The sequence below is a fragment of the Melanotaenia boesemani genome, chromosome 19 (assembly GCF_017639745.1).
Source record: "Melanotaenia boesemani isolate fMelBoe1 chromosome 19, fMelBoe1.pri, whole genome shotgun sequence".
Taxonomy (NCBI): Eukaryota; Metazoa; Chordata; class Actinopteri; order Atheriniformes; family Melanotaeniidae; genus Melanotaenia; species Melanotaenia boesemani.
Genome location: NC_055700.1, coordinates 31,802,874 through 31,819,648, shown reverse-complemented (window position 1 = coordinate 31,819,648; position 16,775 = coordinate 31,802,874). Strand labels below are relative to the sequence as shown.

Here is a 16,775-nt window from a genome sequence, read left to right as displayed (position 1 = left end):
CACCGGACTACTTCAACAGAAAAGGCTGGCATTCCATCATCCTCCAGGGAGTTGTTGATGGAAAAGGACTATTCTGGAGTGTGAATGCAGGAAAGCCCGGGAGTTTGCATGATGCTTGGGTTCTGCGATTGTCCACACTGTGGGACTTGGTTGGACAGGGAGGCCTGTACCCTGCTTGCACAAAGAATATTGGGGGGGTGGATGTTGGCTACTATGTGTTGGGGGACTCTGCCTACCCTTTACAGAACTGGCTTCTAAAACCATTTCCAGACAATGGCCGCTTGACAGCAGAACAACAAACCTACAACAAAAAAACATCCAGGGCCCGAGTCGTAGTTGAAAATGCATTTGGGAGACTTAAAGGTCGGTGGCGATGTCTTTTAAAGAGGAATGACAGTGACATTGAACTTGTCAAATCCATGGTGCTTACTTGCTGTGCTCTTCACAATCTTTGTGAAAGTCATGGAGAAGACTACCAGCATGATTTGGATATGTCTGCAGAAGAGCCAGTACTTCTGATTGCTCGGGATGCTGAAGAAGAGGGGAGTGAAGTACGCGAGGCTCTGATGCGGCACCTCAACACTTAACATGGCCTCTACAGATTTTGTTAAGTGATTGTTTGCCTTAATAAATTCTGTTACCTTGTTCATTTCCTCGTGTTTTTTTTATTACAGGGTACTTGCTACAGGGCACCAAAATCTTTCTTTAATAACTTATATATTGAAACTGGAGTTAATACACAGAACCTAGACAAAAAACAGATTACATATTTTACTTATTAGAAATAAGAAATGCACAAAAAATGTACTAGATAGACCACCTTTATTAAAAACAATAAAATAAAAACATAAATAGAAGCTAAACTAAACTAAAGGTTTTCTGTCGCTATCTCACTGTTGCTTGGGCTGTGGCATGAGGTCACGACTGCCTCCCAGCGCTTCAATAAGTTGCCCAAGGACACCAAGGAAGGCCTGGTTGAAGGAAGCTGACTGCTCCATCTGCTGCAGTGTAAGTTCTCTCTCCTGTTGCCTCGCTTCCTGGGCGTCCAGACGCAGTGCCTGAAACTGACGCTCAGAAAGGCTCTCCATTCTCTCTAGCTGCCTTTCATCTGCAGCCCGCATCTCCTCCATGACTGTGCGCACATCCAGCTGCGACCGTCTTCTATCAACTGGAATATGCAAAAGACCAGAATAGTCGGTTTTAAGCAACAGTAAAAAAAAAAACTGGGTGATTATACATTAGTTAAGATATGGTCAGACTGCGATGATAGCTTAAAAGCTACTTTATAAATCACATGAAGGGTATTTCCTATCACAGCAGCAAGCAGATAAACGGAAAAGAACAGAAAAAATAAGGCAAATCTACACACAAATGCAAATACAAAATATAAAAAGAAAATCAAAACACATTAAGAAAATAAAACAGTAATATATAAAGATTATGTACAGTTACGATTATGGATTTCATAATGCAAATAAAATACAGAGGAAGCCTGTTTACTGCTTAATGTCATTTCTAAGTTTGGAGAAATGCATTATCACAACTTTTATTCAGAACATCATGACTTACCGGTGTGTTGACGCCGGAGTGCAGTGGGTGTCATCTCTGGCTGGGTCGGTGGTGACGCAATTACCGGGGTACTGGGGCAACTTGACGAAGTGGATGGACCCTCGTCCAGAAAGGACGAGACATCGGTGTCAAGTCCCTCCACTAAATCTGAAAATGAAAATATCACGAGTTTGATTCACAAACAACGAGAATAATACATAGGATGTGAACGGTTAGCGATCGTAAATAGCTGTTAGCATCAGGCAGGAAACAACAGAATGCTAAGCTATGCTAGCATTCTAACTACGAGCCTTTCATTTCATCTGAATTTACAAAGAAGTTGTGCGAAGACTGACTGGTTGTTTGCTGTAATTTTCTAACTAGTTAGCATAGCTAAAGCTCATCCAAAGTGGGAAAATTCTTACCATGAGGATCTATTATGGACTCTAGAAGTGCAGTTGCCGAGTCCAGCCCTCCCTCTCTGCCTTTGTTTGCTGGTCTGTGGCCATAAATGTCGTCCATGGCGTCGTACCACCTCCAAGTACTTCGGCTGTTTCCACTACGGCTGTTGTCATCCTTAAGTTTTTTATATTGTCCTTTTAGCTTCTTAAGCTTTACCCGACACTGCTCGGATGTCCTTTCGAATCCCTCGGCAGCCATCCGCTGAGATATCTCTTTGTACACTTTTTCGTTTCTCACTGCTCCATCCAGCTCATTCTGAATCACACTATCGCCAACTACAGCCAGGAAAGTTAGTAGTTCCAGAGCCGACCAGACCTTACTATTACTTGCAGGCATCCTTTTTCTTGTATCTTTCCGACGACCAAACACAACGTGCAACTGAACCACAAACTGAACAGCAGCTTGTTTGTGTTGCGCATGCTTTTGTCGTGGGCAGTGACGTTTTTCTGTCTGCCAATCAACAGATTTCATCGGTGTTGCCAGTACTTCCGCCTTAACCGTACCACATGTACCATTCCTATGGACCTACGACTGAAGAAGGTCCTGAAATGGTGCGGTATGGTTCGGTTGTATGGACCCATTTTATAATGGAAACACACAAAATAGCATACTGGACCGTACCGGCCCGAACCGAACCGCTCAATGGAAACACACAATGAAACGTAACCATGCTACAATTTCAGAGCCCTTTTTGTGAAATGGCTACGTTTTGCCCTGTGGACAAACGTAGGTATTACACGATTTAGAGTGAGACTGGGTTGCGAATGGTAGCAATATTATACTGTGTAATATTTATGCGCCAACTATTGGCCACCCCAATTTCTTTCATGAGGTAAATAAAATACTGGGGGACATGGAGGGGGATATTATCCTTGCAGGAGACTTTAATCAGGTCTGGGACGCCTTTATTGATCGAAGCGTGTTTACCAGCCCATTAGTGCCTAAAGACAGGGCTGCAATCTATATGTTAAGTGAGGATAACGGTCTTGTAGATATCTGGCGGCTAACAAATCCACGCGAAAGAGAGTATACTTTTTTCTCACACTGTCATGAATCCTACTCGAGAATTGCCATGTTCTTGATATCAAACAACATTACTAAACAAGTTGCGTATTGCAAAATTAATGCAATAGCTCTGTCTGACCATGCCGCCATAGAGCTGGGGATCGATATAAATAACAGCACAGAGAAGAGAGGGAGATGGAGACTAAACACGTCATTGTTGCATGATGAGACATTTACAGCATCTAGAAAAGAAGATCTTTTGTCCTTTTTAGACATAAATACGGGCAGTGTCGACAGAAGGTCGACTGAATGGGAAGCGTCAAAAGCATACATTAGGGGAAAAATCATATGCATCTAAAAAGAAGAAGGAGGATATAGGCAAAATCAAAGAATTAGAGACTCAAATTAGAGTGCGCGAAAGGGAACCGGCACAACATTTTTCGGATCAGTCATATCAGAACATTTGTGAACTCAAATTTGAACTTCAGGAAAAATATAACAAGAAAGTAGAATACACTTTATTTAGGTTGGGGACATCCTTTTATGAAGAAGGGGGAAAAACGGGCAAACTGCTGGCCAGACAATTAAAACAACGGAATTCCAGCAACTTCATCGCAGCCATTAGAAAAGGGTGTACAACAATGACGGCAACCAAAGAAATGAATAAAGTTTTACAACAATATTATGAGGCATTGTACACCTCAGACATAAATCCCAAACAGGAAGAAATGACAGTTTTTTTTTTACCAATTTGAATCTACCTAAATTGACTCCTGAACAGGCGGACCTATTAGGTGGTCCTATGACAGAGACTGAAATTAGGAAATCCATAATCTAGTATGAAAAATGGGAAATTGCCCAGGTTAGACGGGCTTCCCGTTGAGTATTATAAGCAATTCTTGGACATCCTGGTACCAGTGCTAAAGGCGGTATATAATGAAGTGTATACTTTACAGTCCCTACCCCCTGCTTTTGGCGAAGCCCTGATATCTGTTCTGCCAAAGAAGAATAAGGACCCTTTGCAACCCTCTAATTACAGACCCATTAGCTTACTCAATGTAGACTGCAAGATTTTAACTAAGATCTTAGCAACTCGCTTAGAGAAAGTATTACCGGTTATCATACACCCAGACCAAGTGGGCTTTATGAAAAATAGATCATGGACAGACAACATGAGCAGATTGATACACCTAATTAGCATTAACAGGGAAAAAAATGGTCCAATGGTTGCTCTTTCCCTCGACGCGGAGAAGGCTTTTGACCGTGTTCAGTGGGATTTTCTTTTTGCGGCACTGTCAAATTTTGGGTTTAATAACCACTTTATTACATGGGTTAAAACACTATATAACAGCCCCAGGGCGTCAGTCATAACCAACGGTGTAATATCGCCCTTCTTCAGTCTTAAAAGGGGCACGAGGCAGGGTTGCCCTCTTTCGCCTCTGCTTTTTAACATCTCGCTGGAACCGCTGGCTATTGCTATAAGGGCGAACGCAGACATAAGGGGCGTAGAGGGGGGTGGCAAACAACATAAATTGCTACTGTATGCGGATGACATATTGGTCCTGTTAAAAGACCCAGGTTACTCAACACCACATTTAATGGAAACAATACAATCATACTCAAATGTTTCAGGTTACAAAATTAACTGGACGAAATCTGAGGCCATGCCAATCACAGGGTTTTGTAATGGAAATACAATGACAAAATTCGGCTTTAAATGGATTCCTCGGGGAATGAAATATTTAGGAATTTCAATAAGCAGGGAAATAGAAGAAATGCCTGTGTTAAATTTTGAACCGATTCTACAAAAAATAAAGACTAACCTGGACAAGTGGGAAAAGATCAAACTTACACTGTGGGGGAAGGTGAATGTAATTAAAATGGTTGTGTCTCCACAGTTCAATTATACCTTAATGATGCTACCTGTCATTGTTCCCCCTGCAATATTTAGTCAATATGACACATTGATTAAGTGTTTCTGTGGGAAAGGAAAAGACCCAGAATTAAGCTGGCTAAATTATGTGCACCTAGAGACAGGGGAGGTTAGGGGTTACCGGATCCAAGATTATATTATATTTCTTCTGAGATGGCAAAACTAGCTAAACTTTGGATGGGACAGTATGAATTGGATTGGACTATTATTGAAAAATATTTATCCTCCCCCTTCACACCTATTGAGTGCCTCTCTGAGTGCGGTTAGAACTACAAACCCTGTCATGTTACACTCACGGGACGTCTGGACAAAAGTGCACAGGTTGATTGGGTTGTCACAGTGTAAACAGTTGTATTCCTCCCCATGGCAAAACCCTTTAATTAGCATTGGGACAACACCAGTTTACTGGAAGGGCTGGCATAACCATGGTATATGTACGCTGGATAATCTCTATGATGGTGTAGTGTTTATGTCATACAATGAACTGCTGCAGAAATACAACCTGACTGGAAAGGAAAATTTCTAGAAATACCTGCAGATCAGGAACTGTGTCAAGTCACTCAAACAGCAAGATGAAGAAAACCTCATTCTGGATTACTTCGCAAGGCCACCTCATCATCATCGCGCTTCCACTTTTTACAGAACAATCAGCTACGCCATCAGCAGTGACTGTAAAAATTTAAAGGTTTTGTGGGAAAAGGACATTGGGTGCGTGTTCGGCGATGAGGAATGGATGAAAATTGTTCCACAGACTGGAAAATACATAAGGGAATGTAAAGGTAAATTTACACAGTACAAAATTATGCAGAGATATTACTGGACACCAGTGAGACTGAACAGAATGGGTCTTAAAAGTGACTTTATGTGCTGGAAATGTCAAAAGGATGCAGGTACACTGATACATTGTCTGTGGGAATGTCCATTTATAAGACCCCTGTGGTTGATTATTGTACGAATCCTGAGTGATTGGTTGGGTGAAACAGTGCCACTCTGTCCAAGACTCTGTTTGCTTGGTGATAGAGGACGGATGTCTCATATATCAAAAGGGAAGTTTTCCGTTATTATAATTGGGATCTCTGTAGCAGCCAGGGTTATCCTTAAGCACTGGAAAACTCCAAAACCCCCACAAGTTAAGGAATGGGTCAACCTGATGGTTAAAATGGCCTCATATGAGTGTATGCTCTACAAATTAAGTAGCAGGGACAACACTATTGCACCGGTCTGGGGACCATTTTGGTCTTACATTACTTTAAGAGCCACCCAACAGGATGACTCCTGAAGGCTCCCTTACTGATGACTGTCTCATGTTTTTGTATCAGGTAGCTACTGTCACACCCCATGTTTGTTTGTTTATTTATTTACTTATTTATTTATGTTCACTTATGTTTTTATATATTTGTCTTATATTTTATACGCGATAGCCCCTCATATGTCAAGGTCAATTTATGTTAAAAGATGTTTAACAGAATGTTTTGTTACTCTGTCATGTAAAAAATGTTAATAAAAAAAAATCAATAAATCTGTTTTCTAAGAGCTCAGAGGTCAGGTTTAACAAAGTGTTAAATGTAGCAACAGATAAAATTAAATTCAAGTAAATCAACTTGAAACTAAAACAATAATTTAAGTAACAACAAACTTGTAGAGCATCAAGCCATAAATGAATGAAGTCGGAAAAGTGACAAAAATAACACTAAGGTAAAAAAACATGGTTTATTTAAAAAGATGAATAATTTGAAACGGTTTTGGTGATAAAGAATCATCTAGGACCTGGTTAGATGAATCCGATCAAACAGGTGAACATGTCTCCCGTTCCCACTCTTTCCTAAAATGGATGAAAGTGTGTATGTGTGTGTGAGCTGGTGGGTGGACGTCACCACAGCAGCTTGTTTCACATCTGTTCTGTGTGTTTGTGTCTACAGGTGAACTCTCTGCCAGTTCTCTGGCTCGTTGATGGTTGAGTGGTCCCTCCTGGATACCTGTAAGTAAAAGACAAATCCTGATCAATGTTTAACATCAGCAGCTGAGCCTCTGTTTGTATGTCCACACCGTCTTCCTGCTGTTAAATGTGTGTGTCTGTCTCTGCAGGATGCCGGTGCACGACCCCCGCCACGCTGCAACCACCCAGAGCGCCTGCTGCTCACAGTAAGTTTTCAATGGATGCTTTCACTCCAGATCTTCTTTTTTTCTCTCCTGATCTGTGCCAGTGGACCAGGTTTCTGCTTTGTTGCCTCAATATTTGTGTCCCATGGAAAGTTAAGGTTCCTGAGATTGGAAGGATGTATACCGGGGCTATTCAATTCGGTCCTACGAGGGCCACAATCCAGCAGGTTTTCCATATATCCCTGTTTCAACACACCTGACTCAAATGAATTAGTCATTGTGCAGAACTTGATTGGCTGTTAGATCCATTAATTTGATGCAGGTGTGTTGAAACAGGGATCTATGGAAAACCTGCTGGATTGCGGCCCTCGTAGGACCGAATTGAATAGCACTGATGTATACCATTCCAGACTAAAATCATAACAACAGATTGATTTTATACGTTTATTTTCGACCAGTCACCAATGCAATTTATCTGTGAAGCCATGCTGTTCCCCAGTAGCAAATGATGCTGTAACAAAAGAGGTCCTGTTACATCAACAAGGGTCCAGTAAAAGTAGTCCAGTAAAATAGTTGGTCCACAACAAGTCTTTTATCCATAAAAACTCACTGTAAGCGAAACCTGAAGGATTTTAAGGTGTACTTTTTTCCTTTTTGTGAGTCAAAATGTAAACACGAGTCCTCCTCTGACTGGTTTTTATTCTGTTTTGTGGCTGCAGGAAGAGGAAGCGAGATGACCACAGCGAGCCACCATACGTTAAGAAGCCACCCAACGCCTTCATGCTCTTTCTGAAGGAGCAGAGGGTGAGTGTGGTGGCTGAACTTGGCCACACCGGGAGCGCGGCGGTGAACACCATCTTGGGGGAGAGAGTAAGTAAACTTGATCTGCTAAGCATCCTGTGTTGATGCTGGTTTCTGATCTGGGAGGCTGACAGTATTTTGTGGTCTGTCCACAGTGGAAGTCCTTGTCCACCGAGCAGCAGGCCAAGTACTACCAGGAGGCCGACGCAGCGAGGCGCCGCCATGAGCAGCAGCACCCCCAGTGGTCCAGCAGGGACAACTACGTACGTACGCTGTGCTCAGACATGATCACCTCACTGCACTGATGCTGATGAAACTGTGACAGCAAAGAGTTTCTATCAGCCGGTATCAGAGGAAAAATCAAATGTCTCTTTTTCACTTTTTAGGGCCAGAAGAGGAAGAGGAGGCGTCAGGGGAGCACAGCTCCCAGCAGCTCTGGAGGTAACACAAGACTTCACAGCATGTGTCCCATAGGTCCAAAGGTCCCAGATTGTTAAAACGTTATTGTTGAACAACAGAGACACACGTTGAAGAAATCAGCTGATTGAAACTTTAAGATGAAGATCACAGTCAGGGTTAGAATTAAAATCTTTCTTGAAGTTGTCTCAGAAGGCTGATGGTGTTTTTGTATTTGTGTTGCAGCTTCCTCTTCTCAGCCTGAGGGAGGGTCTGCCGCACCTGCCTCTGATGTCTGAGGTAAGCCCCGCCTCCTGGTGGATCCTGCTAGGTCCTCCACTACTTCACCACCCCGAGCCCAGACACAGTTCACCCATTCAGCATTATGCTGATTTTTGGCCCTTAAATCCTTAAAGATAGCCAGTCAGTTAGTTCCTCTGAATGGCAGGAACCTTGGAGTCATTCTTGACCAGGATTAGTTCTTTAGTTCTCACATCAAACACGTCTCTAGAGCAGCTATCTTTCATTTAGCATGCCATGCCATTTTTATTTATATAGCACTTTTAAAGAGTGCTACACAACAGGTAAAACACAGGACAGAAATAAAACACACTCTACAATTAAAAACTACATAAACGCTAAAAACATAGAAGATACAAACAAACTGAATGGACGGTAAAAGTAACGCCAACCTCTCATTGAGTTAAAAGCCAAGGAATAAAAGTGTGATTTCAAACTAGATCTAAAAACATCAACTGAGGAAGCTCGTTCCAGAGCTTCGGGGCCACAACAGAAAACCTTCTCAGTTTCCAGCAACATCTGCTCAGCTGACTGCAGGGAACAAGGAAAGGTGTAGGTGCAGCAAGTTGGACAAAGATGAGGGCGCAAAACCATAAAAACACATAAAATTTCTTGACTAGAATGGGTGGCAGGGCTTTTAGTTTTCATCCCGCTTTCTGTCTGTCTGGGGACAAAATGCTGACACACTTTCTGTTTTTAAGACAAAACTAAAAGTTTGCGTCCTTGATGAAGCTAATGTGTAATTTATTAACCTGATAATCAAATAATTTATCATAACATTTAAAATTCACTGAAACTGTTTGATCATTGATGTTTCTTCTCTCTTGTGGGCAGACGAGTGGCCGTGGTCTTCCAGTGTGGTCCCAGAACGTAGACCAGAAGTTCTGGGACAAACAGACTGAAATCCTCCTCAGAGCCTCTTCATCCATTTTTTATTTCAATTTCACGATTAACTTTTGTTTATAGTTCTGTTTGTAGTTCCATGTAAATAGTTCCATTTAAGGTTTAATGTTTGTTTTTCTCTTGTTTTTGTTGCTCTACAGTGCTGACCATCCAACTGTAGAACATCCACCTTACATCTCCACCTGCAGCCAATAACATCAGCTTGTGTTAACATCCACTTCAAGTCTCCATCTACAGCCAACAACATCGGCTTGTTTGAACACCCACCTCAAGTCTCCATCTACAGCCAACAACATCGGCTTGTGTTAACACCCACCTCAAGTCTCCATCTACAGCCAACAACATCGGCTTGTTTTAACATCCACCTCAAGTCTCCATCTACAGCCAACAAAATCGGCTTGTTTTAACATCCACCTCAAGTCTCCATCTACAGCCAACAACATCGGCTTGTGTTAACATCCACCTCAAGTCTCCATCTACAGCCAACAAAATCGGCTTGTTTTAACATCCACCTCAAGTCTCCATCTACAGCCAACAACATCGGCTTGTGTTAACATCCACCTCAAGTCTCCACCTGCAGCCAACAACATCGGCTTGTTTTAACATCCACCTCAAGTCTCCATCTACAGCCAACAACATCGGCTTGTTTTAACATCCACCTCAAGTCTCCACCTATAGCCAACAACATCGGCTTGTTTTAACATCCACCTCAAGTCTCCACCTATAGCCAACAACATCGGCTTGTGTTAACATCCACCTCAAGTCTCCACCTGCAGCCAACAACATCGGCTTGTGTTAACATCCACCTCAAGTCTCCACCTGCAGCCAACAACATCGACTTGTGTTAACATCCACCTCATGTCTCCACCTGCAGCCAACATCGGCTTGTGTTAACATCCACCTCAAGTCTCCACCTGCAGCCAACAACATCGGCTTGTGTTAACATCCACCTCATGTCTCCACCTGCAGCCAACAACATCGGCTTGTGTTAACATCCACCTCATGTCTCCATCTACAGCCAACAACATCGGCTTGTGTTAACATCCACCTCATGTCTCCACCTACAGCCAACAATATCGGCTTGTGTTAACATCCACCTCAAGTCTCCACCTGCAGCCAACAACATCGGCTTGTGTTAACATCCACCTCAAGTCTCCATCTACAGCCAACAACATCGGCTTCTGTTAACATCCACCTCAAGTCTCCATCTACAGCCAACAACATCGGCTTGTTTTAACATCCACCTCATGTCTCCAACTATAGCCAACAACATCGGCTTGTGTTAACATCCACCTCTGTCTCCACCTGCAGCCAATAACATCAGCTTGCTGCCTCCACCTGCAGCCAACAACATCGGCTTACTGCCTCCACCTGCAGCATCCACATGCAGCCAACAACATCGGCTTCTGTCTTCACCTGCAGAGAACAGCATCAGCTTTCTGCCTCCACCTGCAGACACTACCATCGGCTTGCTGCCTCCACCGGCAGACTCAACCATTGGCTTTCTTCCTCAACCTGCAGCCAACAATATCAGCTTGCTGTCTCCACCTACAGCCAACAACATCAGCTTTCTGCCTCCACCTGCAGCCAACAACAACAGCGTTCTTCCTCCACCTACACCCAAAAGCATCGGCTTTCTGCCTCCACCTGCAGCCAACAACATCGGCTTGCTGCCACCACCTGCACCCAAAACATCGGCTTTCTGCCTCCACCTGCAGCCAACAACATTGGCTTTGAAGTAGGGTGATGCAGGTTGAAGGAGGATAAAGCAGGGTGAAGCAGGATAAAGTAGGGTGAAGCAGGGTGAATCAGGATAAGGCAGAGTGATGCAGGATGAAGTAGGGTGAAGCAGGGTGAAGCAAGTTCAAGTAGGGTAAAGCAGGGCCAAGCTGAGTGAAATTGGATGACGCAGGTTTAGGTAGGGAGAAGCAGGTTCAAGTAGGGTGAAGCAGGGTGAAGCAGAGTGAAGCAGGACCAAGCAGAGTGAAATAGGATGTCCTTCACCCTGCTTCACCCTAATTGAACCTGCTTCTCCCTACCTAAACCTGCTTGATCCAATTTCACTCAGCTTGGTACTGCTTTACCCTGCTTCACCTTACCTGAACCTGCTTGAACCTGCTTCACCCTACTTCACCCTGCATCACTCTGCCTTATCCTGCTTCACCCTACTTGAACCTACTTCATCCTACTTCACCCTGCTTTATCCTGCTTCACCCTACTTCATCCTGCTTCACCCTGCTTTATCCTGCTTCTACCTGCTTCATCCTGTTTCATTCTGCTTCACCCTAATTCACCCTGCTTCATCCTGTTTCACCCTGCTTCACCCTACTTCATCCTGTTTCACCCTACTTCATCCGGCTTCATCCTCTTTCACCCTGCTTCACCCTACTTAATCCTGCTTCACCCTGCCTTATCCTGCTTCACCCTGCTTGTTCCTGCTGCACCCTACTTGAACCTACTTTATCCTGCTTCTGCTTGCTTCACCCTACTTCATCCTGCATCACCCTGCCTTATCCTGCTTCACTCTGCTTCACCCTACTTGAACCTACTTCATCCTGCTTCACCCTGCCTTATCCTGCTTCACCAAGCATCACACTACCTAAAACCTGCTTCACCCTGCCTGATCCTGCTTCTCTCTGCTTCACCCTACTTGGTCCCCCTTCACGCTGCTTCACCCTACTTCATCCTGCTTCATCCTGCTTCACCCTGCCTTATCCTACTTCACCCTGCTTCATACTACTTGGTCCTTCTTCACCCTGCCTTATCCTGCTTCACCCTAATTTATCCTGCATCACCCTGCCTTATCCTGCTTCACCCTACTTCATCCTGTTTCACCCTGCTTGTTCCTGCTTCACCCTGCTTTATCCTGCTTCACCCTACTTCATCCTGCTTCAACCTGCTTCACCCTACTTGAACCTGCTTCTTCCTATTTCACTCGGCATGGTCCTGCTTCACCCTATTTGAACCCGCTTCACCCTGCTTCACCCTACTTCTTCCTGCTTCACCTTGCTTCACCTTACTTCATCCTGCTTCACCCTGCTTCACCCTACTTCATCCTGCATCACCCTGCCTTATCATGCTTCACTCTGCTTCACCCTACTTGAACCTACTTCATCCTGCTTCAGCCTGCCTTACCCTGATTCAACCTGCTCAAAAGGAGAGAAATCAGTTTAAAAAAAAGTCCAATTTAAACAGGAACATGTCACTTACCACGAAGCTTTGATCAGCACCTCCCGGTGGATGTTAACACAAGCCGATGTTGTTGGCTGCAGGTGGAGACTTGAGGTGGATGTTAACACAAGCCGATGTTGTTGGCTGCAGGTGGAGACTTGAGGTGGATGTTAACACAAGCCGATGTTGTTGGCTGCAGGTGGAGACTTGAGGTGGATGTTAACACAAGCCGATGTTGGCTGCAGGTGGAGACACGAGGTGGATGTCAACACAAGCCGATGTTGTTGGCTGAAGATGGAGACTTGAGGTGGATGTTAAAACAAGCCGATGTTGTTGGCTGTAGATGGAGACTTGAGGTGGATGTTAAAACAAGCCGATGTTGGCTGCAGGTGGAGACATGAGGTGGATGTTAACACAAGCCGATGTTGTTGGCTGCAGGTGGAGACTTGAGGTGGATGTTAACACAAGCCGATGTTGTTGGCTGCAGGTGGAGACTTGAGGTGGATGTTAACACAAGCCGATGTTGGCTGCAGGTGGAGACGCGAGGTGGATGTTAACACAAGCCGATGTTGTTGGCTGAAGATGGAGACTTGAGGTGGATGTTAACAGAAGCCGATGTTGTTGGCTGTAGATGGAGACATGAGGTGGATGTTAAAACAAGCCGATGTTGTTGGCTATAGGTGGAGACATGAGGTGGATGTTAACACAAGCCGATGTTGTTGGCTATAGGTGGAGATTGAGGTGGATGTTAACAAAAGCCGATGTTGTTGGCTGCAGGTGGAGACTTGAGGTGGATGTTAACACAAGCCGATGTTGTTGGCTGCAGGTGGAGACTTGAGGTGGATGTTAACACAAGCCGATGTTGTTGGCTGTAGATGGAGACTTGAGGTGGATGTTAACACAAGCCGATGTTGGCTGCAGGTGGAGACATGAGGTGGATGTTAACACAAGCCGATGTTGTTGGCTGTAGGTGGAGAATTGAGGTGGATGTTAACAGAAGCCGATGTTGTTGGCTGCAGGTGGAGACTTGAGGTGGATGTTAACACAAGCCGATGTTGTTGGCTGTAGATGGAGACTTGAGGTGGATGTTAACACAAGCCGATGTTGTTGGCTGTAGATGGAGACTTGAGATGGATGTTAACACAAGCCGATGTTGTTGGCTGCAGGTGGAGACTTGAGGTGGATGTTAACACAAGCCGATGTTGTTGGCTGTAGATGGAGACTTGAGGTGGATGTTAAAACAAGCCGATTTTGTTGGCTGTAGATGGAGACTTGAGGTGGATGTTAAAACAAGCCGATTTTGTTGGCTGTAGATGGAGACTTGAGGTGGATGTTAACACAAGCCGATGTTGTTGGCTGTAGATGGAGACTTGAGGTGGATGTTAAAACAAGCCGATTTTGTTGGCTGTAGATGGAGACTTGAGGTGGATGTTAAAACAAGCCGATGTTGTTGGCTGTAGATGGAGACTTGAGGTGGGTGTTCAAACAAGCCGATGTTGTTGGCTGTAGATGGAGACTTGAGGTGGATGTTAACACAAGCTGATGTTATTGGCTGCAGGTGGAGATGTAAGGTGGATGTTCTACAGTTGGATGGTCAGCACTGTAGAGCAACAAAAACAAGAGAAAAACAAACATTAAACCTTAAATGGAACTATTTACATGGAACTACAAACAGAACTATAAACAAAAGTTAATCGTGAAATTGAAATAAAAAATGGATGAAGAGGCTCTGAGGAGGATTTCAGTCTGTTTGTCCCAGAACTTCTGGTCTACGTTCTGGGACCACACTGGAAGACCACGGCCACTCGTCTGCCCACAAGAGAGAAGAAACATCAATGATCAAACAGTTTCAGTGAATTTTAAATGTTATGATAAATTATTTGATTATCAGGTTAATAAATTACACATTAGCTTCATCAAGGACGCAAACTTTTAGTTTTGTCTTAAAAACAGAAAGTGTGTCAGCATTTTGTCCCCAGACAGATAGAAAGCGGGATGAAAACTAAAAGCCCTGCCACCCATTCTAGTTCAAGAAATTTTATGTGTTTTTATGGTTTTGCGCCCTCATCTTTGTCCAACTTGCTGCACCTACACCTTTCCTTGTTCCCTGCAGTCAGCTGAGCAGATGTTGCTGGAAACTGAGAAGGTTTTCTGTTGTGGCCCCGAAGCTCTGGAACGAGCTTCCTCAGTTGATGTTTTTAGATCTAGTTTGAAATCACACTTTTATTCCTTGGCTTTTAACTCAATGAGAGGTTGACGTTACTTTTACCGTCCATTCAGTTTGTTTGTATCTTCTATGTTTTTAGCGTTTATGTAGTTTTTAATTGTAGAGTGTGTTTTATTTCTGTCCTGTGTTTTACCTGTTGTGTAGCACTCTTTAAAAGTGCTATATAAATAAAAATGGCATGGCATGCTAAATGAAAGATAGCTGCTCTAGAGACGTGTTTGATGTGAGAACTAAAGAACTAATCCTGGTCAAGAATGACTCCAAGGTTCCTGCCATTCAGAGGAACTAACTGACTGGCTATCTTTAAGGATTTAAGGGCCAAAAATCAGCATAATGCTGAATGGGTGAACTGTGTCTGGGCTCGGGGTGGTGAAGTAGTGGAGGGACCTAGCAGGATCCACCAGGAGGCGGGGCTTACCTCAGACATCAGAGGCAGGTGCGGCAGACCCTCCCTCAGGCTGAGAAGAGGAAGCTGCAACACAAATACAAAAACACCATCAGCCTTCTGAGACAACTTCAAGAAAGATTTTAATTCTAACCCTGACTGTGATCTTCATCTTAAAGTTTCAATCAGCTGATTTCTTCAACGTGTGTCTCTGTTGTTCAACAATAACGTTTTAACAATCTGGGACCTTTGGACCTATGGGACACATGCTGTGAAGTCTTGTGTTACCTCCAGAGCTGCTGGGAGCTGTGCTCCCCTGACGCCTCCTCTTCCTCTTCTGGCCCTAAAAAGTGAAAAAGAGACATTTGATTTTTCCTCTGATACCGGCTGATAGAAACTCTTTGCTGTCACAGTTTCATCAGCATCAGTGCAGTGAGGTGATCATGTCTGAGCACAGCGTACGTACGTAGTTGTCCCTGCTGGACCACTGGGGGTGCTGCTGCTCATGGCGGCGCCTCGCTGCGTCGGCCTCCTGGTAGTACTTGGCCTGCTGCTCGGTGGACAAGGACTTCCACTGTGGACAGACCACAAAGTACTGTCAGCCTCTCAGATCAGAAACCAGCATCAACACAGGATGCTTAGCAGATCAAGTTTACTTACTCTCTCCCCCAAGATGGTGTTCACCGCCGCGCTCCCGGTGTGGCCAAGTTCAGCCACCACACTCGCCCTCTGCTCCTTCAGAAAGAGCATGAAGGCGTTGGGTGGCTTCTTAACGTATGGCGGCTCGCTGTGGTCATCTCGCTTCCTCTTCCTGCAGCCACAAAACAGAATAAAAACCAGTCAGAGGAGGACTCGTGTTTACATTTTGACTCACAAAAAGGAAAAAAGTACACCTTAAAATCCTTCAGGTTTCGCTTACAGTGAGTTTTTATGGATAAAAGACTTGTTGTGGACCAACTATTTTACTGGACTACTTTTACTGGACCCTTGTTGATGTAACAGGACCTCTTTTGTTACAGCATCATTTGCTACTGGGGAACAGCATGGCTTCACAGATAAATTGCATTGGTGACTGGTCGAAAATAAACGTATAAAATCAATCTGTTGTTATGATTTTAGTCTGGAATGGTATACATCAGTGCTATTCAATTCGGTCCTACGAGGGCCGCAATCCAGCAGGTTTTCCATAGATCCCTGTTTCAACACACCTGCATCAAATTAATGGATCTAACAGCCAATCAAGTTCTGCACAATGACTAATTCATTTGAGTCAGGTGTGTTGAAACAGGGATATATGGAAAACCTGCTGGATTGTGGCCCTCGTAGGACCGAATTGAATAGCCCCGGTATACATCCTTCCAATCTCAGGAACCTTAACTTTCCATGGGACACAAATATTGAGGCAACAAAGCAGAAACCTGGTCCACTGGCACAGATCAGGAGAGAAAAAAAGAAGATCTGGAGTGAAAGCATCCACTGAAAACTTACTGTGAGCAGCAGGCGCTCTGGGTGGTTGCAGCGTGGCGGGGGTCATGCACCGGCAT

The 16,775-nt window shown here is 44.2% G+C and overlaps 2 protein-coding genes across 2 annotated transcripts; one reads left to right on the top strand and one right to left on the bottom strand.

Moving 5' to 3' along the window:
* The first annotated feature begins 7,034 nt into the window (after positions 1–7,034).
* LOC121629819 (transcription factor 7-like) lies at positions 7,035–8,544 on the top strand. The gene is made up of 5 exons (XM_041969616.1): positions 7,035–7,090; positions 7,768–7,918; positions 8,005–8,112; positions 8,236–8,290; positions 8,492–8,544. The coding sequence occupies exons 1-5, from the start codon at positions 7,035–7,037 to the stop codon at positions 8,542–8,544; spliced, it is 423 nt and encodes a 140-aa protein (XP_041825550.1).
* A 6,721-nt stretch (positions 8,545–15,265) lies between these two features.
* On the bottom strand, positions 15,266–16,775 carry LOC121629818 (transcription factor 7-like). The gene is made up of 5 exons (XM_041969614.1): positions 16,720–16,775; positions 15,892–16,042; positions 15,698–15,805; positions 15,520–15,574; positions 15,266–15,318 (listed from the first exon to the last, which is right to left on the bottom strand). Exons 1-5 carry the CDS (start codon positions 16,773–16,775, stop codon positions 15,266–15,268), a joined length of 423 nt encoding a protein of 140 aa, XP_041825548.1.